Raw genomic sequence first — 26,866 nt, forward strand, 5'->3', positions numbered from 1 at the left:
TGCTTTCGGGATAACAGTCAACAGACAGTCGATGGATGCAGCAGAGAGACATGGGCAAGGACCCATTGTTGACATCGTTCTAAACTGCCGGCTGATGGTTTCCCAGTGGCGACTTCAGGACTCAGAGTAAAGGAATACAGCCTAGAAGTCACTGTAATGTATACTTATGCACATATTTCACTGAGTCTAGCTTCCACATAGAGTCTTTATACAGATACATGACCATGTCGTTGCCTGTTCAAAATGCTGCAGACTGAAATAAATCCCTCAAATGTCGGTGTTGTCCCTGTTATACGTGTGTCACTTTCTTAATGTGCTCATCTCCTCATGCACTCCATAAGTGAAACATACAGTGATGGCAAATTAAATGCTAAATCATGCACAGCTCGGACGCATGTGGCGATCACAGCTGTATCACAGTGCAGTACGCTCAGATTAATTTCTCTTACCATCAATCATGTTCAATATTCTCTTCCACTACAATCACCAGTCATCATGTTGTACATTTAAATCCACAGAGAGTCCACTCGCAACACGAAAAGCCCATCGACCATGTTTTATACAGTCATTGAACGTGTTACTCTGTCAACACCATATCCCACAGTATTCAGCACACTCCCTCATCCAGGTGTGATGACTGGAAACTCATTTGGCTAGAGGGAGGGGCCGATGGTGGGCCAGGTGGGCCTCTGCTTTCACTTTCTACTTCATAGTTAAAATAATTTAATTCATACTGTTGATCAAGAAGGAGGAACAAGGTATGCCAGTTTTGTATGATGTGATAAATGTGGCTGTTAGTGACTGAAGGCTGATCTCTTAGCCATTAGTCAACAAGGAGTAAGTCACATGTGTCAAAAGATTTTTAGAATATAATATAATTCTGATGATACTATCAAACTACTCATCAAGAGTTCTTCCAGCTGTTTAATGTTCTATTAATACAAATGTTACCAAAGCATTCACCACAATGCAAATGCAGTTATTAAATACAGCAAGAGCTCAGACGTATTCAAACCTTACACCAGCATGATTTAGTTCATGTTTAGCAAGTTATTTTGCAGAATGAGGAATTTCAAATACAAGGGTTGAGTTGGCTGGACAGCCACTGTGACTCTTGTGACCAACACATTGGTAATGTGACACTAACACAGCCTGAATTAATGTAAAATGTGGGTGAACTGCAGCATCACATTAAAATCACACAGTAGAACGCCCTGCAATGTCCAATGTGTTGATCTAACACTGTATTCCACAGTATTCAGCGTACTCTCTCGACCAAATGAGACAAGACCGAAAATTCGTTTGGCTAACAGGGACAATCACTAGGCAGCTGTTATACTAACGGCACTGGACCCTAGTAATAAGTTGTTTTCAATGTAAACAAACCCAGAATGCACTATTGGACCACCTGCTGTATGGAGGGTGACCTGAAATTTCTGTTGCATTTTCATGGATAATGTATCTTAAGGACATGCGAGCAGTGATCAGCTCATCATCAAGCCTCTGCAGCCTTATAACAACCTGATCATTTGAATCAGGTGTGTTGGAGCAGGGAAACATCTAAAACATGCAGGGCAGTGTGCCTTGAGGACCAGGGTTGGGAAACACTGAGCTAGGTTACCTCAGCATCACTGGGTGAACTCTCACTCTCACCCAACTAGAATGTCTTTGCACTTTAAGGGCACGGGTGCAGCTGAAGGAACAGACTCCACTCTTAAAAGACAACAGCCAAGCTTAAAAACCTGAGTCTGTCACATGTCATCACACATTTTTTAATAGATAATGTAATGTCTTAAGTTTAATCTGCATTATTGTAGACTTATATCTTGCTCTAGATGAATGTCACAACCCTGAAAATAATCCTTGTGTTTTCCCTTTCAGATTGAGTGCATGGCCTGTGCCTTCTGGTTCCACACTGCCTGCAAACTTCTTTTGCAGAATATGCAAATAAAATGTTTTTTACCTTACTGATCGATGTCTTCTCTACACTCATGGTCATAGTAGCTACTATGTTTGGAAATGGTATTTTCATTGCTTATTAGGTTTAAATTCATCCACTTTTCGCATCACACCTGGGCTGTTGCCCATGTTAAGGATTTGCTGTTGTGTCTTGACAATTTGAGGTATGAACATGGTTTCTTTTTCATTGTAGGGCGTTCTATTGTGTGGTTTTAATGTGATGCTGCAATTCGCCCACATTTTACATTCATTCAGGCTGTGTTAGTGTCACATTACCAATGTGTTGGTCACAAGAGTCACAGTGAATCCACAGTGAGTCCAGCCAACTCAACCCTTGTATTTGAAATTCCTCATTTTGCAAAATAACTGACTTAACATGAACTAAATTATGCTGGTGTAAGGTTTGAATATGTCTGAGCTCTTACTTTATTTAATAACTGCATTTGCACTGTGGTGAATGCTTTTGTAACATTTGTATTAATAGAACATTAAACAGCTGGAAGAACTCTTCATGAGTAGTTTGATGGTATCATCAGAATTATATTATCTTCTAAAAATCTTTTGAGGCATGTAACTTACTCCTCTTCAACTAATGGCTGATCAGCCTTCAGTCACTAACAGCCACATTTATCACATCATACAAAACTGGCATACCTTGTTCCTCCTTCTTGATCAACAGTATGAATGAAATTATTTTAACTGTGAAGTAGAAAGTGAAAGCATTGTAGGCAGTCTGGGAAGGCTTGTGGATGAAGTCGAGTGCCGCTGTGCTCCTGCATCCCGTCTTCCAGCTGCCAATTCTCCATCATCTCCGTTGCCGCCCCCTCCTCCACCCCTCACATCCTCTCTCCTCCGTCCAGCTGCACCTGGTCCACGGCTCCACTGGCTTGTTCTGGTCTTTGACACTCTCGTGGCCAGTCCTGTCATGGTGCTCCTCCCCGCCTGCAAACCAGATGAAGGAGGAGACTTTAGTTTTATTATTTTGGTTGATGTGAAGTATTGTTTGATAATTATAACTTTGGCTAACTTGTTTTGGAAATTATGATTTTTTTCCAAATAAATACCTCATATGCACAAACCCAGCTTTATTGGGGTTTGGGGTAATTCAGTCTCAGGGGCATGTTTGACGGGGGACTAAAAGACAAAGAAAGTGAAATCGATCAAGCTTTAAAAATTTAACCTCACTATATGCTGTTAAAAAGTAGAGGCAGCTTAAAATTTCAAGTCAGCTTACTGCCAGATAGTTTCATTTTGAAATAAACTTCAGAAGTAAAACTTACATGTTTAAATTGGGCTCACCTAAAAAACAAACAAACTACTGAATAAAGGTACCTTGAAATTTTACAAGATTATGGCTTTATAGTGTATAAAAGTGATACTGTAATGTAACACACCAATTTTTTGTACTAATTTTGAAGATAGCAAATGCAATTGCACCTGGTCTGTGTGGCTGTGGGTGGGAGGTCTCAACATGAAGGCAAAATGATCTTGTGCTCAACACATCAAAGTAAAAACCATTTGCCCCTTAGGGCAGTGGAAAGCAGGAGGCGCAATGGATTTAATTTATTCAAGATGTGTCCAAATCCACCTTTGCCATCTTTGCTTCAGGGGATCAAATGGTATTTTGCCCTGCCACACCCTTTGCGCCACCAGCGCAAAGCGGGATACACCTATCAGGTGTGCCCAAGTGCCCTCATTAATTCACAGGCGAGTTTAAGCCAAACATGCAATAAACCAATCAGAAAGTCAGCTCTCATCATAAATAAATTCAGAAATTAAATCCACTTTCCACTGACTTTCCATGCAAATACTGCTCCATTTATGTGACCACACTCATAACTAGATTGAAGAATCATGTGCTGACTTACTGAGTTGATATCCACCATCATGTGATCTGTGATTGCTTTTGTTAGGTTTAGTGAAGCCAGATCCCCAAAATATGTCCTGGACATGTTGAACCTGCTTCATAGTACAGGCCTCCGTTCTCCCCCATCTGTGTCTCTTTGTCTGTGTTTGTGTGGCTGTGGTCTCCATCCTCACACTCCTGGCTTAGATCATCATACACACCTGTGTGCGATCAGCTCATCTCTGCTAGTCTGCTCACCTGCCTCTTATCAGCCTGTCAGTACGTCTGTCACTGATCCAGTGGCTTTGTAAATGGTTTGTTTGTCTTAAGAGATTGTAGAAATCTCTCAGTAAATATAGGAGCGCTCCTTCCATCAGTTTAAAGTGATAGTGCACATTGGCCTTTTATCTGTCAAAATGAAAAATTGTTAACTTGTTTTTTTAATTTTCTAGTTGTATCTCTTCTAAAGAAGTTCCTTATGTTTGGTTGTGCGTTTCATTTTGAGGGTTTGCATGTAGTTGTCATTGTAAAGTTAAGGGGGGAAGATAAAGAGGATGATTTGCACGTTAGGTATCGTAAATAAGTAATGTATTTCTCCTGAAATCCAGCATCACATGTCCATGGCTACTGAAGGTATAAAGGTAATTTGTTATTATACGACACTTTTAGTGCCCAGATGTATACAAAAAATATATAGAGATAATTTAATGGGATGAAGAATGTAAAGACTAGACTAATCTTGGTGTCCTGGGTCCTGACAAATATCAGTAATTCACTAAGATGTACCAAAATCTGTTATAAAAACACTGCCAGTCTATAATGTAAGACAAGAGAAAAAATTCTACTGGTTAAATACCACCTTAATGGCAGTGTTCAGGTTGTCCATGTTGTTGTGTTATGTTGTGTTTGTGCCATTAGATGGTGGTATTTAGCCTGTGTGCGTGTCTGTAACGTGGTGGAAGATCTAGTTTAAATCAAACCATGATATTTTCCTAAGTTAACTTGATTAAACCTAACTGTGACACGGAAAAGGTAAAGTTAAAACTGGGGTCTAAAAAGAAGTCATTAGTAAGCTTTACATGGGTGTTTAAATCTGTCTTCTGGGTGGTCCAGTGCTTATGCTACAGTATGTCCACTCTACTTCTGGGTTCACCAGTCCCAACAAACAAGCCTGCAGTGGTCCTGCATGGACCCACTTATGGCTGACCTGAGGGCCCCATGCAAGCTGCCTGTGCAGGGCCCCTGAGAATTTGCCTACTGGCAAAACATCAGTACTGGTCCTGCAAGTGTGGGCAGCAAGGTTTAATCTGATCAAGACCATTTATTTATCTTTTGTAAACACAGAACATATTAAAATATATTCAGAAAATGTAGGCCAATGACACAAAGCTCATATAATTCTAATTGATGGACATAAATTGTATTCTTTTGCCTTAATAATGATCAAAATAATACACAAAAAATGTCAGGTCAGGAACACACGTGTAATTCTTATTGTTGCATTTAGTGGTACTTGAAATGCTTCTGCTTCTTTTCTCAGGATAGAAAAAGTCTAATTGTTGGGAAAAATAATTCATAGTGGGCAGCTCACTGTTGACCCTCAATAACAGAAATGCATTATGGGGTGCCCTCACTGGCACAGATTTCTTTTTTGTAGTCTTTTTTGACTGCCCTTACTCCTCAAATAATCCCCAGATTTGACTTTTAGCTGTAATCATGTCTAAATCTATTTCAGTATATAGTGCTTCACAGTAAATACACTGACATTTCACACTGACAGTTCTGACTGAAGATCCCTTGAGGAAAATGGTTATTTTCCATATATCAAAACTGGATGTATCAAACTTCAAATCAGTGGATTTATTACAAAGTAAAACTCTCTGAAATACATATGAAGTTTTTTTTTTTTTTCTCTTGGCACATGTAACTTTTTGTGCACGTTAAAGGTCTGCAAAGGTACAAAGCTCAAAGTCCATGCCAAAGAAAGTTCTTCTCTCCAACAGAAAGGTGCTGCCTCAAACACCTCATCTGTAGTCCAGCCTTTTCCTCTGTTACTCATCTACATCATAAGTGAATGTGAGTAGTCAGAGAAGACTGGGCTTTTCAGCAGGTGGGCCTTAATGACTAAATTTAGTACATTAGCCATGTAGGAGAAGCTTATGATGGTTGTCATCTTCACTGACGTCCTCATTGTCCCTCTCACTTTCCTGCTCAGTGTCCAGATGTCCTGCTTCTCCAGTCATGGCTTTTCTCCTCTCTCTTAATCTGTCTGTGCTTCTCCAGCTATTTCATCTTCCTCAAGGTTCTACTCAGATTCTCCTTTTACCTCCTAAACTAGCTCTTTGCCTCTCTTTTGAATGTCATCATCTCTAATTCCTTCCCTTGCTGTTTCCCTTTCAATTCCATTCATACTTCCACACCGGTCTTTTCATTATGCCCTACTTGAAGTTTAGATGACTGCGGTTGGTGAAGAGGTGACAGATGGAGCCGGGAAGGAGGAAAGTAAAACACAGTCTTAATGAGATCGCTGTCTCTTCTTGCCCATCTCTACTCTCAGTTTCCACGCTCACCTTCCTTTTGCACCTTCAAATTCTTCTTTAACATCTTTAGGTATCAACTGTCTTTCAACCTGTCAAAAATAATAAAAATAAAGGATATATTTTGTTTAGGTGTAGCTCACAAAGGTCAGTGACGATTAATACGAACCAGTTGTGTGTTTAATCTGCACTTAGTAAGCAAGAGACATACCTTATTTAGCTAAATTTAGCTTCAAAATTCAAGTTTTTTCACAAATACATGTGATTTTGCATAAGAGAAAGTGAATTGATGACAGTCTTACTCGTCCCTCCAGGAAGTTGTGATGTTGCAATCTCAACAGCTAATGCAGATTCAACCAGTCTCTGTGCACTTCTTCATCTGCAAAGAAAGATTATTTCATTAGTTTTTGTAATCATGAGACTTTTTGCTAAGATTACTTCGCACTTTTATGAATTACACAAAAAAATCAGACCTTTCTTTAGCAATTTTCACTAGCTCCTGCAATTTAATTGCAAAAAAATGCTTAAAAACATTGCAACATGCATCACAATTTGCTGTGAAATCAGACATTTTAGGCAACAACCTCAGACAGACCGCAAAATCCATGAGGGACTGTCTTACATGTGTGGACAGACTGCAGCGAAGGTCTGTGATAGTGATGTCTCCTGTCAAGGCACAGACTTTCCAGGCTCCTGACATATTTTCCAATCTTTGTGATCTCCTCTTCTGCAGAGTTGAAGAATAACGATCTTGGTGTCTTTTCAAATTCTTGGAGCCTGTAGTCCTCCACCAACCAACTAATCCTGGCTCTACCATGAGACGCGGCTGTCTTGTGATCTTTAACCTGGGAAAGAAAGTCCAGTTTAGTCAGTAAAGTTAAATCCTCAGTTTGTGTAGCTGATTATGAAGTTGACACTTACATTACTAACATATTTGTTCACTTGTGTGTCGCATTTTCTGAGCTTGTCTGCTGTCAGTTTTGAGACAGCACCCGTCCTTTGTCCTGTCAACGTGAGTGTACCTAATCAATTAACTGTAAGCATGACTCAGCAAATTAGGTGATTTTCTGTGATGCACAGAGCTTGGTGTTGTGGTTGGGCAACACAGCTGGAATGCCCCTGCAACTGGCAAGGTTCCAATGTTTGCTGAACTGGTTAATCCTGTGATGAGTCAGTAGCATATTTCAAGAAAGGTTTAGGGTCAGTGGAGTGTGTGTGTGTATATGCGTATGTGTGTGTTGGCTGAGTCTTAAAGGTCAGATGCGTGTGTGCGTGCCAAAGTATTTGTATGTGCGTGTCACTTCCAGAAGAGGTCAGGTGATGTTTTCCCTCGGACGGACAGATGGACAAACGCTTGTGGCTGGACGGGTCAGGCAGACAAACAGCAGCAGGTGTTGTCCCTGCAGAAGAGAGACACCTCAGCAAGGCTCTTTGTAACCAGTGGACACCACTGCTGTGGAGCGTTTCAACTACCATGAGTCTTTGATGCAGGTTTGTCAAAATTGAACAACTACAGCTGAGGTTAAAAATCAATTTGTCATCATGTCTTAAAGTTTTACAGCAGTGTTCAGCAGTGGACACCCATGTATCATTTACTTATGATGTTTCACACCACCTGCTGGATGTAAAGCCACACCATTAGAAAACTGCCTCATCCTTGTTTTTGTTTTTGTTTTTTTTTTTGCATTGGTTAAAGGCATAGTCCCACCCAAAAATTAAAATTCAGTCATTGTCTACTCACCCTCATGCTGACGAAAGTCGGGTTTAGTTTTTTAGTCCACAAACACACACAAAAACTGCATTGCAGAATCCATCCATCCATCGTCTGTAACTATCCCAGCTGACATTGGGCAAGAGGCGGGGTACACCCTGGACAAGTTACCAGTTCACAGAGACAACAACAATTTAGAGTTATCAACCAACCTATTATACTGCGTGTCTTTGGACTGTGGGAGGAAGCCGGAGTACCCGGACAGAACCCACACTGACAGGAGGAAAACATGCAAATTCCTGCCCCAGCCACAAATTCTGCAGCCCCCAGAGTTAGCAGATTAGCTCAGAGAGTCAACAGACAGCAGAATGGAGATTTCCGCACTGCTACTTTATTTTCCAGTAGTCATACATTATACAAAAAAAATAATCATAAATGAGCCGTAGAACACAGACAACAATAAGAGTTCTCTCTTGTGGATGTCGGTCACAGTAGTGTAGTAGTAGTGTAGCAGCTACTGTGTGCAGAATTCTCAACTACAACATCACAACAAAACAAAAGGAGGCACCACCTTATTATCTGATATTTTAGTAATAACCAATTCAGCTACAGTTGTTCGACTTTCAGTGTGTACATCAGTGTGCACATCAGAAGTGCATACAGACCACAGAACAGAAATTAATCTACAGTGTATTTATTAGCCAGTGCAACTGAGCACTGTGGAACAGAGGAACAAGATATATCAGGTTTTGAAACATGCGCACGCAGTAATTGTTATTAAGATACTTTTATATTTGTTTTTGGTCTGTTCATGGCATTTAATGACAGAAAGAAAAATATGTAGTATCAAAGGACGCTCTCAAATTTGACCCTTTACACAGCCTACAGCTCAAAAGTAGGCTGTGACAGCTTTGGTAACAAACTTCCTGGTTAAAGTTCCCATGAAGTCAAAATGAGTGCTTAAGTGTTTTTATCATATGTCTTGTGCTGTACATGTCAACACCACTATGTGGCCCAACAATGACAAAAGAAGTCATTAGGTCTATATTCTTGTGTATATTTAATGGTATTTTAGAGCAGTGTTTAGCAAAGTGTGGTCAGGGCTCACTAAGGCCCTGCAGGTGGGACTTGAGAAATCATGAAAAATAAATTAACATTTGTAAGTTTCAGTTTTATATGTTGGAAATATTTATGATTCATTAGAAATAAGTAATCAGAAGTAATAAAACCAAACCATGGGTTTTAAATTCCATGTTGTTTTTCATTTATCTGACCTAGTAGAACAAGTGTCATGCCATATTTGGAGTTTTATCACGTCATTGGATTGATTAGTCTCATGTTGATCAGAGGTGTGATTAAAGGTTTGGGTTGGCCCAAAAGATTTTAAGATTTCGAACTGGGTTTTGACATTTTTAAGTTTGGGAAAGGCTGTTGTAGAGATCTTCCTGGGGTGGTAAAAAAAGTATATGGCTCATGTCCTGCAGTTGAGGGCATATAATAAATTTGCATCCTTCCTGTACCGAGCACAAGCTTATAACTTAACTCACTGATGTGGGTGATTTGATGGGGAAAATATTTTTTTGGTTTTCCCTCTGATGTTCTCGCTGAAGGACAGACAGCTTTAGAAGCTTACTTGTTGCTACAGTAGGCCTAGCTAACAGTAACAATTGGCTGCTGTTAGTCGGCAACAGAAGCAGGCTCAGCAACTGCCTGGTGAACCCGGACGTACCGCGGCTGTTGTGAAATATTTTTTTCTCTCCCTGATACATTCAGTGTCATCACACTTTAAATATAGCCTTTTATCTGACCTTGACCTTGTCCATACAAGCTATTTCTATCCCCTGTTCCTTCCATCTGTTCAGTAACCAATCTTGACCTCTTTTCCATACACATGCTAGCTTCACTGGACTCGCAAGAATTTGCATTTCCATTACAACAGGGCCACTCGCTCAAAGGTTTTTAACTTAAGATGAACTTAGCTCGACTTAGGTTAGCTAAACTCTAACCCACCTGGAAAATGATGGATAATCATATTTCCTTTAAATTCTTCAAAATAAAGTTTCCCCATTATTCTTTTTATTTCAGATGTTTAATTATGAAGTAGTAAAATCAAGAAATGTTTGATTTTCTCTGTCATTGATCATGGCCCTGACATGCCTGATGTGGAGAAACGAGGGTCAGCAGGTTGGCTGCAGTGGATAAGACGTCAATAATTGGAGGTGGGTCGGGCTTGCTATAGTCCTGCTCCAGACCAGGTCCATCTTGGGTGCAACTCAGCATGTTAAAAGTGCTAATGGAAATGCAAGTCAGTGTGGCATGGTTCTTCTTTCTGTGCACTTCTTGTTTGTCTCAAACTTAGCATACATTATTTATATCCCCATGTGCTTTATTAGACTTCAGAACATTGTTGAACTGAACTCTGCTTCATTTCACTTTGTTCTTCGAGTGCTCATTGCTTCCAGGAATCAGCTGTCAAGGTTCAAGCTCCTGCTTGAGTTTCCTGAAAAGATAGCTTTACATTGCTACAGTACTTGACTGCTAACTGCTGTGTTTCAAGGACCCAGGAACCCAACATGGCAAGAAACCTTCCTCAGTATTGTAGCTCATTCCCTGTTGTCAAACTGGCCGTCATAGGTCTTGGACAATGTGTCCCAGACAGGCTGTGTACACTGGGAGCTCCCAGTCTGGGAAGAGTCAGCTAACATGATAATGGCATTAATGACACTCCGCTAGCCATTTCATGGGGACTATAAGAAGATATATCATTAGAGCTTTAGAGTTTTAGGAAGGCATAGCTTTAACTTATGATTGAGCTATGGCAAGCAGTTTCCACTCAGTCAAGTCTCTGTGCTTAAGCTCAGTTAAATAAGACCAGATGATCTACTGGACACACTTAAATCTAATTGTTGGGTTGACGAAGATGTACTTCTCCAGAAGTCATACTGTCTTGTAGCATCACAACAGTGTGATGTTATTCTATGTTAACTGTCACCCTCCCTGGTGTGATTTTCAGCGGGTGTTTAGAACATGTGGTGGAGAAGTAGGGCCTCAGAGTGCCGCTCCACTGCTTTTTAAAACGATAGATCAGGGTGTTGTCATTGGCATCAGAGAAAGTCAGACACCCTCTCTCCCAGTCCAGCTGAATTTTGACTCTGGATGGCTTTCGTCTCAGTTTGATGGGGGTGCTGTGCCCGGGGGAGGCCCAGAACTCCCCAGAGGAGAGGGACACGGTCCACATGCCGCCACCAGGGTCTGTGTCCGAGTCTAAGGCAGGACTGGGACTCAGATCGGAGTTGGACCAGTCCTTCCTGTGGACCGACTCGCTGGCCACACCGAGGGACCAGTGACTGTTGTCTCCCACCTCCACCTCCCAGCTGTGCCTCCCAGAGGTGAAGCCCTCTGAGCCCAGGATGCTCTGTGGGCTCACGAACCTCTCAGGGTTGTCTGGGAGAGACTGCTCGTCACACACAAACACACTGGCCAGGTCAGGAGACACACCTAAACACACCGAGCCTGTGTTCGGGTCCATGGTCACTGGAACTGAAGGAGCACAAAAACATCAGACAAAGACAGAGAGACAGGAATCAGATTTAAAAGGCAACACACAGGCAAGGCAACACAACACACACTTTACATACACCAGTCTATGTGTATAAAGAAGTGGACACTATGACGTCACCCATCGGTTTGTAGACTACTGTTTTGAACCCTCAAGGCACCATCTTGGTTTTTCTGAGACAGAAGTGACAATATTTGGAGGAGAGGGTGGAGCAAGGGGTGTTAACACAGGTTACCAACCCAGGCTAGTTAGCATTAGCATAGCAAATGCTAAGTAAAATGAACAGGGATGCTAGTTTTAGCTACCAAAAAACAGATTTAAATCTAAAAGCACTTACTGGAGAACAGTGGCGTAACTGGGCTGTATTCCACATGGGTTTTGAGGTCAAAAGGGCCTGACATTGCACACTCGAATAGAGTCGAATAGAGAATCAAACCATGGATGTATTATGGTCTAAATGCGCACCACCGTCAGAGCATCTTGTTCCCATGACAACTGACCGGAGAAAGACACATGGCGCGTCATGTTTATGGGCTTCAACTGTGGCTGTGGCCACACCAAGCAGCTGGAGCGGATCCAGGTTCGGTCACGTTCAGATTACCGGTAGTGTCGGTTCTTGTGACAACCCTAGTCTCAAGTCTGAGATCATGATAGCGCCGTGTTACAGCAGACAGTGCTTGTTTACCTGCTGTGGCCGTGCTGCAGATCGGACCCGTGTCGTCACTGGCCTGGCTGCTCCCACCACGACAGAAGAGATCTGTCAGTTTCGTGCATTTGGCTGCATCCTCAATTAACTTTTTTTTTATTTTTTGCCCTACGCTTATCTGCACCACACATCTCTTTTTCTGGTGGCTTCTTTCTTTTCAGCATCTTTGCAAATCTCCTCTACCTTGCTTGCTTTTTTCTTTCTTTTTTTCCAGAAAAATAACGGTCACCGTCTGAGCGGCTGAGCCAATCACATTCAATAGACGCATGGATCAGTTCAAATTGGGAGGGGCCGCTCATATCCCCCCTTATATGCAACAAAATGCAGTGACCCAGTCTGACGTTACACTCCGTGCTACCTGCCGCTGCGAGGGTCAACCGCGGCAACATTACATAAAAAAAATAAAAAAAAAAAAAAAAAGTTTGACCACAAGAGGGCCCATGGGTTTACAAAACCCACCAACCCTACGTCATCTACACCACTGCTGGAGAACAATAAACACCTGACTCCTAAAAAAAAGGGTCTTATATGCTGTACAGGACATTTGTCTGAAAAGATACTCTGAAAGGGTCACAGTGTCATTCTTTACTCTAAATTGGACCAGAATTTACAAAATGGACATCATCTTGTGTATGAAGAATTGCACGAAGAGGTGTGAAGACTTGAGATCACTTATCAGGAAACTGTAGACTGAGAAGTGAGAAGTAGGCTCATTTTCTCATAGACTTCTTTTTGTGTCCAGTGGAGTCACCCCCTGCTGGTGATTTAAAAGAATGCAGGTTTATGGCACGTATGCATTGTCTTCAGTTTTTAGATCTGGAGGCTATGTTCACTTCTTTTTATACAGTCTGTGGTGACACACCATGTCACACAATTTAACCCGTGCATTCAGTTTTTGACAGGTACAGTGGCTTTTAATGTTTCTGTGAGTTCATCCTTGTTTTTGTTGCGCAACTTACTCACCAGCTGGTTGACAGATTACCAATTACATCTCAGCTAATGTGTGTGTGTATATATACATACACACACATACTGGTGTCAGAGTCAGAGCTTATCATTTGTCATTTTGATTGGTTGCCAAAATTCAAGATGGCAGGTCTTGCCTAATATAAATCTGTGTGAGGGCAAACAGGATGAAGGTGATGAGAGCGGGCCAGTTGTTTTTGGAAACCAAGGGTAGTAGAGTATGTTGCGGCCTGTTCATTCTGAGGGAACCTTTCAGTCGCACCAGCTGTTAACAACAAGTAATTTTACCAGTACTGTGCTGTGACACTGGTCAGTAGATTATATCATCCTTCTTGAGATTTGAAATCACTGATTGAAAATTTTCAGGATTTTCTGATATTTTCTTGCAGTTGCAGTCCTACTTGTGATTTTGTTTTGTATTTATGCAGCAATTTTATGTGAAATTTTACACTATTGATGTAAAAGGCTGTATTTCATGATGTAAAAACTAAAATGTCAAAAGAAATCTTTGCAACTTTCCAATTATCTGTTGTTCTGTATGTAGACAGAGCGAAGCTTTGCTCACAGTACTGGATGATCCTCAGCATCTTGTCCCAGGCGTCATGCTGAATGCAGCTCTGGTGATTGGCCACATCCAGCAGAGCTCCTGATTCTTCTTCAGGCTCATCTACTCTGCACTGAGCCCTGGAACAAAGAACAGGGACTGATGATGACCCACGACAACATTTGGATGGTCTGCATTGCTTGAAACACTTGCTGGTATGGTTGGCAATCGTACAGTTTGAGGTGAGGAAAAGCCTTTGATTTAGTACATTCCACTGATAAAATATGAGTTACATAGATTTTTATTTATAAAGGAGTTTTTAGAACTATTCAACTTGATAATCATTATATTAGTACCACACATAGACATAGACATTCTCTTTATTGTGTGTAAGTAACGGCAATGGAAGAAAGCTGGATTTATTGGTTAACTTACATTTTGTTTTGAGTAAAATGTCATTATCAGCTAGTAAACTGGCAGACTGATAAAATAAAAACAGGACTGTAAGTTTAATATTTTGTAGATATTGTGTGTCCAACTAAAGTATTCCGAGAGTAATTCTTTTAAAGCACATTAAGTTACACATCAGCTGAATGAGCTCACCTTTCAGAGGCCTTCTTGTAGCTCTGTGGGAACAGATGAGAGACAAACAAACTACAATTTGACTCTCTTCACATGGAAACAGAGCAGCATTAACCTAAACAAAGCAAAAGTCTGAATTGCCATGAATTCCTTGAGCATAATCATCCTTCCCACACATGCTGATGAAAGTTAATGACCGGCTTTCCTTGAAAACCGTGCAGATATCAATGCTTATGAATTGTCCCTGTGATACAAAACAATAAATACATGTTAAGTAAAAGTTTGTTGCATGGCAAAATGTTCCATTCTTACTGTCTTACTGAATTATACAGCAATTGAATATCATCTGTAACATCTGCACATTGCCCCAAGGTACTGATTCAAACTGGAAGTTTGATTTGCAGCTGTCCCCAGGGTTGGGGTCAGTTGCAACATCTGACTTCTTCCATTCAAATAAATATTGTGAACAATATCTCATATGAAATAAAGTCATTGAAGATTTGGTGACCTTGTGTTGAAATCTTTTCTCAATATTACACTCATTTAGCACTCTTGAAACTTAAAGTGGTAATGTTTAAGTAAATTAAATTTGCTGTGGTGTAAAGTACCTGCAATTTTTGGTGAAATTTGGTGAAACTTGCAAAAAAGAAAAAGATATTTAAGGTTCTTGCTAGGCTTTACATTGAATGAATGACTAAATTATATTGTTGTTAGTCCTGGTGCCTGGAGCATCCTGGTTCTTAAGGTACCTTTAGAAAAGGGATGTCTTCCAAGCTCATGGTCTCTTCTGTCTCTCTGATACTGCTGGTCAGCAGTCGTATGTCACCGTTGATCCTGTCAATCTTCTCTTTCATCCTCTGACTCTTCTCCTCCTCTTCCTGTTTCAGCTCTGACATCAGAGAGGCCTCCTCATCGCGGAGGAACTGGTGCATCTTCTCGAACTCCTCCCTCAACACCTGGGCTGTTTGTACTGACTGGCTCTGACAAAAGGGTTAGAACACATCATGTGAGAAGATTTCTTTTAGAATGAATTTTAAGTCACTGTATCACTGTTTCAAACTAGTAATTCTCTTCCTTGCAGTACCTTGATGTGAGCAGCAGTATCCTCCCAGGTCTGTCTGATGGAGGTTAAACTCTCTAACTGCTCCTGGAGACTTCTGATTGCAGACCGCAGTTCTCTCTACAGACGCGATATCAGAATAGATGCATTATTATATACAGTACTATATGTAAATACATATGTAATGAGGGAAAAGGTACACCACTTTATAGCAAAGATGACAGCCCATCCTAATGAGAAAAATGGGCATAGAGGTCGTCTGTACAAGCAGCTCATTACGAGACTATTTTTGTTGGCAGCAACTTTAAGAGGCCATATTAATTGTGACTTAGTATGAAGCACGAGTAAACCGCCCTGTGAAGGAAGTGCCAAATTTTCAGAACTCAGTCATGGAACTGCTGTTACAGTTGAAATTTTGGGGTCAACAAAGCTTCAGTACATCAGTGACTGACAGCCCTGAACTTGTATAAAGTTGGATCACTTGTGAGGGAGACAGAATAAAAGAGTGGCCAAAATCGCAGCAGCAGAAGCTGAGTTGGTGGTCCCCAGTACAGGCTAAGCTCCTAAATCACTACATCTTAAATTTCCCACAGTGCAACTTGATAGCATCTTTCAGTACATCCTCACCAACATCTTTCAAACTCAAAAACCTGACATTTATAACTAAGGCTTACTGTTATAAATGTATTTCCAGGCCTAATTGATGACATCATCAGGATTATTTTCTTAGACTTTACAAATTTCTTCCAGAGCCACAAACCCCTTCTTACCCACTTCATACAGATGTTATTGTCACGCCCCCTGGTGTCTCATACCTTGTGCTTTGTACCCCATACCTCGAGTAGCTTGTGCATCAGTATGAGGCATTCCTGCCTTTTTGACATGTGGTTAATGTTATAAAATGGTCACAGTTTAATTAGTTTTAGGCACCAAAAATACTTGTTTGGCATTTTGAAAAAGATCAATTTGGTTGGCTTTAGGCGCCAAAACTCCTTAGTTAGCTTTTTACACACCAAAACTACTTCTTCAGGTTTAGGCACCAAAAATACTTGTTTGGCTTTTTGGAACAGATCACTTTGGTTGGATTTAGGCACCAAAACTACTTAGTTACCTTAAGGCACCAAAACTGTTTGTTCAGGTTTAAGCACCATAACTACTTGGTCAGATTTAGGCACCAAAATAATAGTTTTGCTTTTTGGAAAAGATCAGTTTGGTTAGCTTTAGGCACCAAAATGACTTGTTAAGGTTTAGGCACAAAGTTACCTCAGAAGCTTTGATGCCAAGACCTATTTGATTAGCTTAAGGCACCAAAACTACTTGGTTAGGTTTAGTAAAAGGTCATGGTTTGGGTTAAATAGGTATGTTGCATTATGTAACACACATTGCATGATTGTGATGCAAATAATGCAATATAACTTAAGACTTGATGAAGTGACTTCTGGTTTCACACAGGACAGCTCACACTGGACACGAATACTGATCTCCCGGGTGAAAGACCTGTGTTTTGTTGGAATCATTCATCCACCTCACCTCCCTCTTATGCTGGCTTTTTTGCTTGTTTTACTGTCACCTGACACAGATGGGTTTACCTTGGAGTTACTGATCACCCTGTGCATCTCATACTTTATGTAGATATTTGATGACCTGGGAATAATAATGGGCAGGAACCACTGAAGACATTATTCAGCATTTACTTTTTCAAGTATAATATGTGGAGTGTCCCTTTACTAGACATTGGTCCAGCCCAGCGTGTTTGTTCTGTGGTTCTTGTGTCTGACCTTACAGTCGAGGACGGCCTCCTGTATGGAGCAGCACTGGTGCTCTTCGTGCTCGTCTGTCTGACACTGCTGGCACAGCGGCTCACCCTCCTCCAGACAGAATGCACTGAGCATTTCTTCATGCTCTGCACACAGCTCCTCTTTCTCCACACCCCCATGTCCACCCATGGCTGTCCCTCCATCCGCCCCTGCCCCTGCCCCTGCCCCTGCCCCGACGCTCTCCTCTCCAGCTGCAGGCGTGAACCCAGGCCTCCTGGGCTGGCCTTGGAATAGGGCTTCCAGCAGAGTGTGCAGGACCGAGTCCATCAGCTGTGATCCGTAGCAGATGGTGCAGCCGGCCTGGCCCAGCTCCCCCTGGCTCAGCTCGATACACGTGGCGCACAGTTTGTGGCCACAAGGCAACGTCAGTGTGCCCAGAGACTGGCATCCCGGACACTCCAACTCCTCCTCAGGCTGGGTTGGACCTTGCTGATCCTCAATAGCATCGACATTAGAGGATTCCCCAACAGGAACAGCGTCTCTTTGTTGAGTGTCTTGTCCCAGCTCCTCTTCGTTTTCAGAATCAGTGTGACCGTCTCTCTCAGCCATGACGGTCCTGCAGATGACTGGATAATTTTAGTGCAGACTAGCTGCCACTTGGCTGAACAACAGAGCAACTTTCTGTCCGTGACTGTGCGCTGGAGGCCCCAGCCAGAGTTGTTCTTCAGTCCACATGCAATCTGAGCTCTGCAACAGGTTGCAAAAGCACTTGTGCTCTCTGTGACCACAAGCTCCTCCCCCTCAGCTGCTGCACTCCCCCTCCCCTTTGAGAGGTGATGGCACCAAATAACATGATAAAAATACTCTCGAATTGAATACAAGAGGCCTCAGTCAAGAAGACACTTAGACAAATGAAGGGAACAAAATGACAAAACAAAGTTGAGTTAATAGAAGTGAATGGTTATTTAAAAGGTCTCTGATGAAACAGAAGAGCAGTGCTCCTTTGTCCTTTATTGTCCAGCACAACAACAGTCTGATCTGCTGGATGCTGAGCAGCTCCACTGGAGCAGTTGGGGGTTTAGGGCATTGCTCAAGGTGGTAAACAGCAGAGGTGTGGACTACAGTCACATGACACAGATTTGAAAACATTAGACTTGACAAATCAGAAAATATTTGCATGGACCAATACTTCCCAACCCTCCCAGTTTTTCATCGCCCTCTCACAGTTTCCTCCCAGGATCACAATTCACCTGCATTTCTCCCAAATTAGCACACCTTTTTTTTCCCTATTCATTATCACAACCTGTTTTTGACACTGTACAACATCTATAAACCCTATAAGACTCTCAAGGTCTGTTTCCACCCAAACAACAATACAACTACACTAAACCAGACTTTCCGTTTTTTACAGAAAGTTTTAAAGGTAAGGTTGATGCAGTATTTAAAATCTGCTGCGTAAATTTTCTTTTAGGGGCATCAGCAGAAACTGAATGAATAAAAGAAAACTGAAGAGTCTTTGTTTATGCTGGAGGGACAAATTATTCTGTGTTCTTTCCTAAGAATTAAAAATAAAATTAGAATTATTCAACATAAAAATGCTGTTGCAGTGTACTTATTTTGTTATTATCATTTTAACATCACCAGAATGCAGGAAACAAACTATAAAGTAACAAAACGGGATTCCCAGGAAATTTTATCTATTTATTTATCTGTTTTAAACTCAAAACACATAAAAATATATTCAGAAAAATTTGGTCCAACACTTTACTGTCATAAAACATGCAGCAGGTGTGTGTGTGTGTGTGTGTGTGTGTGTGTGTGTGTGTGTGTGTGTGTGTGTGTGTGTGTGTGTGTGTGTGTGTGTGTGTGTGTGCTATCCGCTGGTAAAACACAATGCAGCTGATTAATTAACACGAAGTGCTATGATTAAAAAGCACATGCATGCTCTGAGTCTGACCTTGTGGGACTGCGCCTCTATTGTAGGTAGTACGGTAACACCTTTTTGCCTACCTTTTTGCAGGCTGACCTCTTGTGATTGCACCAGTACTGTAGTTAATACGGTCAGCTCACTGAATTCATCTGTTGCAGGTAGCTCACACTCACACCAGTGGAGCAGCTGTAAAATACTGACTTTAATAGAATGGCTTAGAAAACAACAAATGACTTGCTTTAATGAATGTTGTTAGTTTAAATAATGAAGTTCTGTAAAATATAAGTTTCATGAGGTTGTTATTCTCAGAAGACAAATCACAGACAATAAACTTGACATTTCATAATTCTGTCAGTCACAGTTCAAACTGGATTTGAAGCTTATGTTATGTTGATCGACATAAATTGTGTTCTTTTGCTTTAATAATGATCAAAATAATATACAAAAAATGTCAGATTAGGAACACGTGCATAATTCTTGCATTAAGTGTCACTTGAAATGACCAGGGCTTTGTTGAAGTTATGCCTTTACAAAAAAAAAAAAAAAAAAGAGAGAGTATTTCCTGGGATTCCTGGGAAAATTGGCTTCTTTTCCCAAAATAGAAAAAGTCTAATTTTCAGGAAAAATATTCATCCCTAGCACCCACAGCATACAAAAATGTCCCAGTGGCAAAATACTGAAGCACAATGCACACTGTTTGACTCACAACTCTACTGTCTACAAGTGGCAGAGATGCCTCTGATGAAAATGTGTACCTCTCATACAGAATATCATCGGAGAAGGCAAAAGGATTTGCCCGGTCTCTAAACACTCTCACCCTCTGTAGGGACCCTTCCACAATCTGGTGATACCATTTTCCAAGAGGACTGATCAGGTTCTGGTCAGTAAGGGGTGCTTTTATAGCATCAATGACTTATCTGGAACATAACTTGTTCTGGAGCAGGCTAGCCATTCAACATAAGTTAACATAATGATCTACCCCATTAAGAAGAGGACCACCGTTGTTGTACTGGAAACCCAGAGTTAATCCTAAAAGCTACCTCAATAACCACAAATCATAGTACAGGCCTTTGCAGTCCAGGCTCAGGTCTTGGCCAAGGAAATGTTAAGCCTTCTGCAGAAATATCAGATAATTCAAACAGATCCAGATGACTAACTCGCTGGCTTCTACTTCACATATTTCCTTGTGCTGAAAAAAGATTACATGATGCGTCCCATCTTAGACTACACTCTAAGAAATGATTCATGGGGTTAGTAAGTATAGCTTAAAATCAAGAGCTTTTTCAGCTTAAAAAATGAAGTTTGTCTATTTCAAATATACATTAGTGGTGAAAATAACTGGAAGTGGTTAAGCCAAGACAAGCTGAGATGGTGACGTCATCAAGTACGCTACTGTCCCAATAGCAGAATGACCGTCCTGTGTCCTCCCGTCCTCGAGAGACTGTACTCCCAAGTTGAACTTGCTAAGTCTGAACTGCCAAGTCCTGGTGAAAGGGTGGAGGGTGAGGGTGAAAGTCATATCTTATCACCTTTAAGAAGCAGGTGTACTTGGAGTGCACACCTTGACACCACGCTGGTGGGTTTATCTGGAGGAAACAAAGAGAGAAGATTTGTGAGCGAGAAAACAGATCTCCTGGTTTGCAAGGTCAAAGCATGAGTTTGTACGACATACAGAGACAGCAGGGCACCTGTGAAGCAGGTGGAGGTAAAGCTGGTGTGCTAAACATGAATGAACTTAAATGCTTCTGGATAATTCTTTTAAATTTCCCTGCTTTCGTTCTCTGCAGTAAACTCACTAATGGCAATGCGGCAGCCAATCAGTCGCTCCTATTCCCAAGCCTGGAGATTCCACCGCCCACACTCTGGTTCTGACCCAGTCAGCTGCCCCGATCCTGAAACTCCAAAAACATGTCCACAGCAGTCAGTCGACCTCTTCACACAGCTCAGTCATCTTCATCATCACAGCCAGAAGGACATGTATCCAAGACAGGTACAGCAACCGTTTGTTTGTAATGTAAGGATTAGAATAATATAGGCAGTGTTTTTAGAAAAGAAGAAAAGCTGGCATTTGATTATTTTTAAATGGACTGGAATGCTAAGTGGACAGATCCCAGAAGTACACTGCTCAAGAAAAATCAAAGGAACACTTAATCATCACAGTATAACTCCCAAACTTCTGGGATATCGATCTGTCCAGTTATGAAGTGTAAGCGATTGTAAATCAGTTTCATGTGTTTTGGTGCAAAGTAAAGCTACAACAGGAGGACAAGAGAGGCAACAGCAAGACACCCCCGCAAAAGGGAATGGTTTTGCAGGTGGCGGCCACAGACCATTTTTCTCTCCTTATCTTTCCTGACTGATTTTTCTCTAGTTTTGTATTTTGTATTGCTAGTGTCTCTGTCACTACTGGTAGCATGAGGCGGTACCTGCAGCCCATTCTGGTTGCACAGGTAGAGATACCAGGAGATGGGCCTTAACACGAGGAGAGCAAAATGACCTCCAGCAGCTTATTCCTGTGCATGTTTCTAACTGAACTGTATGGGGTAATTAGCATGAGGTGGCAAGGCATTGCTTTATGAAAAATGTCAGTTCTGTGCAGCATGTGGCAAAACAAGGACATGGACACACTGATGAAACACCCGTTACCAAGAGACAGCATCCTGCATTCAGCTAGTCTGAAATTCTCAAATAAAAATTGAGTATTTAAAAAAAATATGAATGCACATGCACAAAACCACAAAACATTACATGAAGGAAGTGAGGCTGAAAAGTGTGATTAAATGCATTTGCTCTTTTATGTGGCAGTTCAACAGCTTGAAGGGGACTGATTCACAAAAAAGCAAGCAGAGAGTTGCAGGACTGATCCAGGGCTGTGTGGTGGAGCAGAGGCAGGCAGGCAGGCTGAGCAGGGCTGGTATCATGTAGACAGACTGGTGTGGCGCACTCACACCAGTACACTGAACGATGTGAGGAAGACTGGACTCCAGAACTGGATTTGTATGCTGGAGCTTAATAAGTGGATGACGGTCAGGTGTGCAGACAGTGGCAGCAGGAGTGAGAGGAGTCTCACACACACACACACAGAGGCCCCTACACACTCCCACTCCGCTGTAGAGGGTCACGGAAATGAGGTGAGGGTGTAAATACACCGGCAAGCTTTGGGCTGCCCTCACTTTTCTCCAACAACATTCATCATAATGGATATTGTAATTAAATAAATATTAAAACAACAGAGATGTAAATGGCAACGACATGAAACACTCACTGCATTCATGTCATAGAAAGCCTGTGAAAGGATAATAAATTAATAAAAAAAAAAAACGGCCAATCAAATGTGTGTTTAAGGTAAAATAACTGTGCAAAGAACGTTCAGTTGTGTAGTGTATGTGCTCTTTGCTTGTCTCTGCTACAGTCTGTCTGTGTGCAGACAAACATGTCATGCCCTGCACAGCGCGGCGTGTTGCAGCACCCTGACTGGTTTATTCCAACACACAGTGATGGGTGAAGAACAGAGGCGCTTCATTTGCCTTCATTAGGAAGAATATTTTGTAAAAGCATTTATTGTAACATTTTCAAACTGTAATTGCTCATTAATAGCTGTTATTTTAGCAGATCAGTTAAATATCAGACATGAAAATGAACATTCAGTGTACTAAAACATATCTAAATAAATTATATTTCTTAATTTTAGTGGAATTACAAAAAAAAAAAAAAAAAAAAACACTTACTACTAAGCTGGAATATGAAAAAGTGTAACAGTGAAATGATTCCTATATTTAGGCAGATTCAGCCTATTAATAATGCAATCATCTCATAAATAATGACACACTGCTCTTCCCTACATAAAATACATAAGCTGCTTTTGATAATAAAAAGTAATGTTATCGTGATTCTGGCACTCAATTACTTGGTATTGGATCGAAACTAAATTTTGTGGTATCGCCCACCCCAAGACAAAATAAAATGAAATTTCCATCCAGTGGAACTTTTTTTTTTTTTGATACTAGAGGCCACGATGATGAACTGAGCTGGAACCAGAGTGGTGTTGTGTGCACACACATTACAACACTCATGAAGTGTTGTAAGGTGGGAAACACAGTCAGTGTGTAAGTCATTCAGAAACACTGGATGTCAGTCAGCAGTTGAGCTGCGTTACCTGACTTGTCCACTTGGTGACACCATATCACCATAAAATGGGAGCTGGCTGAACGTGTTGGGGTAAAAAAAAACTCTTCCTCACTCTGGGAATAGGATTAAGATCACTCCTGTACATTTTCATTATCATCAGTGAGATTTTATCAACTGATGCAATGCATGCAGGGATTTCTGAGGCCTCCAGTGCAACGATGTCTTTCACATGTGAACTTTAGTCCATTAATGTTACCATCACATGTCAGTGTGATGTGTGAAAATGACTTCCTGACTTGCCTTTTTTCCATTAAACACAATCTGGCAGTTTGTCTGTCAGGTTACATTAACTGATACAGCAAAGACGAGATTCATATATTCATGAATGTTATTTAATCTTTATGAAGTTCTTGCCCCTATAATAAATTAAAAGGGAGTGTAAATCAGACAAATTCAGGTTAAGGACTGTATGAAAGTTAGTAGGGGGGCAGAGAAGGCACAGGATGTTTGCTTCTACATTAATTTATCCTGTAACATTTCAGAGGAGTGAACAGAACTGCAGGCTGTACTCATCAAACAAATCATCAAACAATAGTCTGGATACATGCTGCAGTGTGAGGAGTGTCCCAAGTATGATGGAGTCAGCAAAAATAAAAAAAATACATGGAGAACAAAAAAATATAGATATTATAAATAAAAAATACAATAATAAATGGTTTAGATTATACCATGGTTACTTTAACGACTCTAAAATATCACACATCAAAAAAACCCTCTGTAGGTGGACAGATGTGCAGGAAAAGTCCATGGGTTGATAATAAAAATCAAAAAGATTCGCAGACACTGTCTTTTGCATAACAATGTTATTAAATCTAGGGGGAAATAAATGAATAAATATATTTTAAAATGAATAAATTTATGAATAAAATGGGAATTAAATGGAAAAGTAAACAAATATGCAGTTAATACAAATGTAAATAAATACAGAATAATTTTTTACATTATCTCTGCTGCATTTAATTGCATATTCATTAATTTATCTAGTCATTTATTTATTCTGTTTGATTTTGGCAGTTTGGTACTAGTCTGCAGGCTTCAGTTCAGTTACTGTGTCACTTGAAGTTATCCTGAAATATCACACTAGATCACTTACTTTGCTACCTGGTGAAGTGAAAGTAAAAACGTTCACTGTGGGTGTTTGCAGTTTGAAAAATGAAATATGATCTTTTCATGTGACGTTGTTAAACACAGCAGTTCTTCCACAGTTGGCTGAACTGTAACCAAGACACTGTTTCATGAGAGAGTGTGTGTGAGTGTGTGTGTGTGAGTGTGTGTGTGTGTGTGTGTTTCTTTGTATGGGACAAAACTGCAAAATGAGAACAAGGCATAAGTCTGACTGCATGTCTGAACTGTAACAGTGTGATGCAGATTCACTGGTTATCATGCGTTTGTACACATTTATAACTGTATGCTTTAAAAAAAACACGTTAAAAAACCTGTTATATTGACTTCTGCTGTTTTTACAGACTGTTGACTCCTCTTTACTGGCTGGTAGGGACCACAGGTCCTCAGCCAGGCTGAAAGGCTTAGCTAGTCTGTTGCAGGCCACATTTTATTCTCTTATTCTATTTAACATTTTGGTCTGATCTTTAATCAGAGCATCTGCTGATTAATTGCATACTGGATATTTTATGATCCATCTGAGTTATTCATCATATGAGATGAATAAATCCCTGCATCTGTTATCTTCCCCGCCATCCTGACCATCGTCGTCTGCCGTTGTATGTCGCCAATGTGCGTCTGCGTGATCACTGTCATGGAGAGGTCAAGATCTGCTGGTAAACAAATACAGTGTGTATTGAGAGATTCAGACTTCACCACCATCTCTTAACTCTGAGCTGTTTTTCATGAAATCTGGTTCGTTACAAACATGAGAAATTGAAGATGATAGTGGTTACTTGCTGGAATTTAATTCACTCACTGGGGAGGATGTAATCAGCTCTGTACCAAAACATGAACCGAACAGCCACAACTTCCACTGGGATATGTAGGCTCCAGCCTATGACTGGAGAACAGGTGTAAATAATTAATAGCAGCTTTTGTGAGTTTCTCCTAAAATGAAGATTTCTTTATCTATTATATTGTTGTAAAGCCACCTGGTTGTAAGTCTTAAAGGAAACTGAGACCGTATCATACAAAAACACTTCACATACATCTATCACTCATTATTGAGATTTGGGACAAACTTTTGGAAAATTTTGAGAGGGTTTTGATTTTCACTCTTTAATTATACTGAAAATATATTTTAAAAGAGCAAATTCTTGGCTGTTAAACATTGTAACAGGCCAACCTGCTGATTACGTTTTTTAATTAAATGTAGACATGAAATTGGCTTCATTTTCACAGCACAGTCACAGTGAGCAGCCATTTCATTTTTTAACGTGTCTCAGAGTTCTCTTAATGTTAATCAAAATACTCATTTTTAAACCATAATTCTTATTTAGCTTTGATTTAGAAGGACTACAGAGTTGACATGTTATGGTTAAGACACATCTGATGGTAATATTATTTAATGAATTTGTCTAAAAATAGAAAGTTTACCAGTGCTTGAGCAGTATTCCCGCCTTTTTTTAAACCAGGAAGTGAAACAGGGGGCCTTAAAAATCATGTTGCTGAAAAAATCTGAAGGAATTTTTAGAAATCTGGGCCAACATTTTTATGAAAAAAAAAGAACATTTTTAGACCCATGTCATCAATAGCTATTGTAACTTTTAGATTTTGAAGGCTTTTAACAGTTATAAATTGTTGGAAGTTATGAATTCTTGTCTGAGACAATGGTGTTTTCTGGCAGAGAGCAAGTTTAAAAATTAAAAAAATTAGATCAATTCAAAGTATTTCATAAATGTCATATACTTGTATTTCATGCATATAGAAGTACATTTTAACCCAAAAACTGGTATTAGATTGTTGGTATGAATATATATATATATATATATATATATATATATATATATATATATATATATATATATATGTATATATTTGTTTTTTTTTTTTGGTAGGACATGATTTGTCCCTATTCTCAAGAATGGATGCTATATAAGAAAACTTATATTATACCAGTGGTTTCCAAACTGGGAGGTGGGCCCCTCTGAGAGGGTGCAGAGCCACTGTAGGGGGAGCTTGGATGACCAGGGCAGAAATATAGAGTAAGAAAGTCAAAAGAATATGATTTCTGTAGGAGAAATAAACTAACAAGAGCTTTCTGATGCTATCATGCTGACCCTTATTTCACAAAAATTCAATAATAATAATTGTAATAATTGAGAGGTTGGAGGGCTTGAACTTTTTTCAGCTTCTGAAGGGAAGCATGCAGAAGAAAGTATGGGAACCACTGCATTATACAATGCTATAATGTACATAACTTGACAATCCTCTGCTGGTTGCATCTGACAGTTATGTTGGCATTGCAGTAGGTGCTTCACCATCTGCTGCCTGGCAGAGATCTGCACTCCGCTGAGTGACCTCTTCCAGTTGTCTCTTTGATTTTCTGTGAGCCCAAAGCGTGCTCCACTTTGTCT

The 26,866-nt window shown here is 40.5% G+C and overlaps 1 protein-coding gene across 1 annotated transcript; it reads right to left on the minus strand.

The window, feature by feature from the left end:
* Window positions 1-9,362: 9,362 nt before the first annotated feature.
* Window positions 9,363-17,985, minus strand: LOC146311343 (E3 ubiquitin-protein ligase TRIM35). The gene is made up of 6 exons (XM_084743101.1): window positions 17,249-17,985; window positions 15,495-15,590; window positions 15,160-15,390; window positions 14,432-14,454; window positions 13,850-13,968; window positions 9,363-11,593 (listed from the first exon to the last, which is right to left on the minus strand). The coding sequence occupies exons 1-6, from the start codon at window positions 17,834-17,836 to the stop codon at window positions 11,025-11,027; spliced, it is 1,626 nt and encodes a 541-aa protein (XP_084599227.1). The 5' UTR covers window positions 17,837-17,985; the 3' UTR covers window positions 9,363-11,024.
* Window positions 17,986-26,866: the final 8,881 nt, after the last annotated feature.

The sequence above is a fragment of the Lutjanus erythropterus genome, chromosome 18 (genome assembly GCF_056507025.1).
Source record: "Lutjanus erythropterus isolate fLutEry1 chromosome 18, fLutEry1.hap2, whole genome shotgun sequence".
Classification (NCBI taxonomy): domain Eukaryota; kingdom Metazoa; phylum Chordata; class Actinopteri; order Lutjaniformes; family Lutjanidae; genus Lutjanus; species Lutjanus erythropterus.

Coding starts and splice junctions, on each gene's coding strand:
- LOC146311343 (XM_084743101.1), bottom strand. CDS start 17,836: ATGGCTGAGAGAGACGGTCACACTGATTCTGAAAACGAAGAGGAGCTG. Junction 14,455..15,159: donor AAGACATCCCTTTTCTAAAG/GTACCTTAAGAA, acceptor CTGTTCCCACAG/AGCTACAAGAAGGCCTCTGA. Junction 11,594..13,849: donor GCTGAGGATCATCCAGTACT/GTGAGCAAAGCT, acceptor GTGCTCCTTCAG/TTCCAGTGACCATGGACCCG.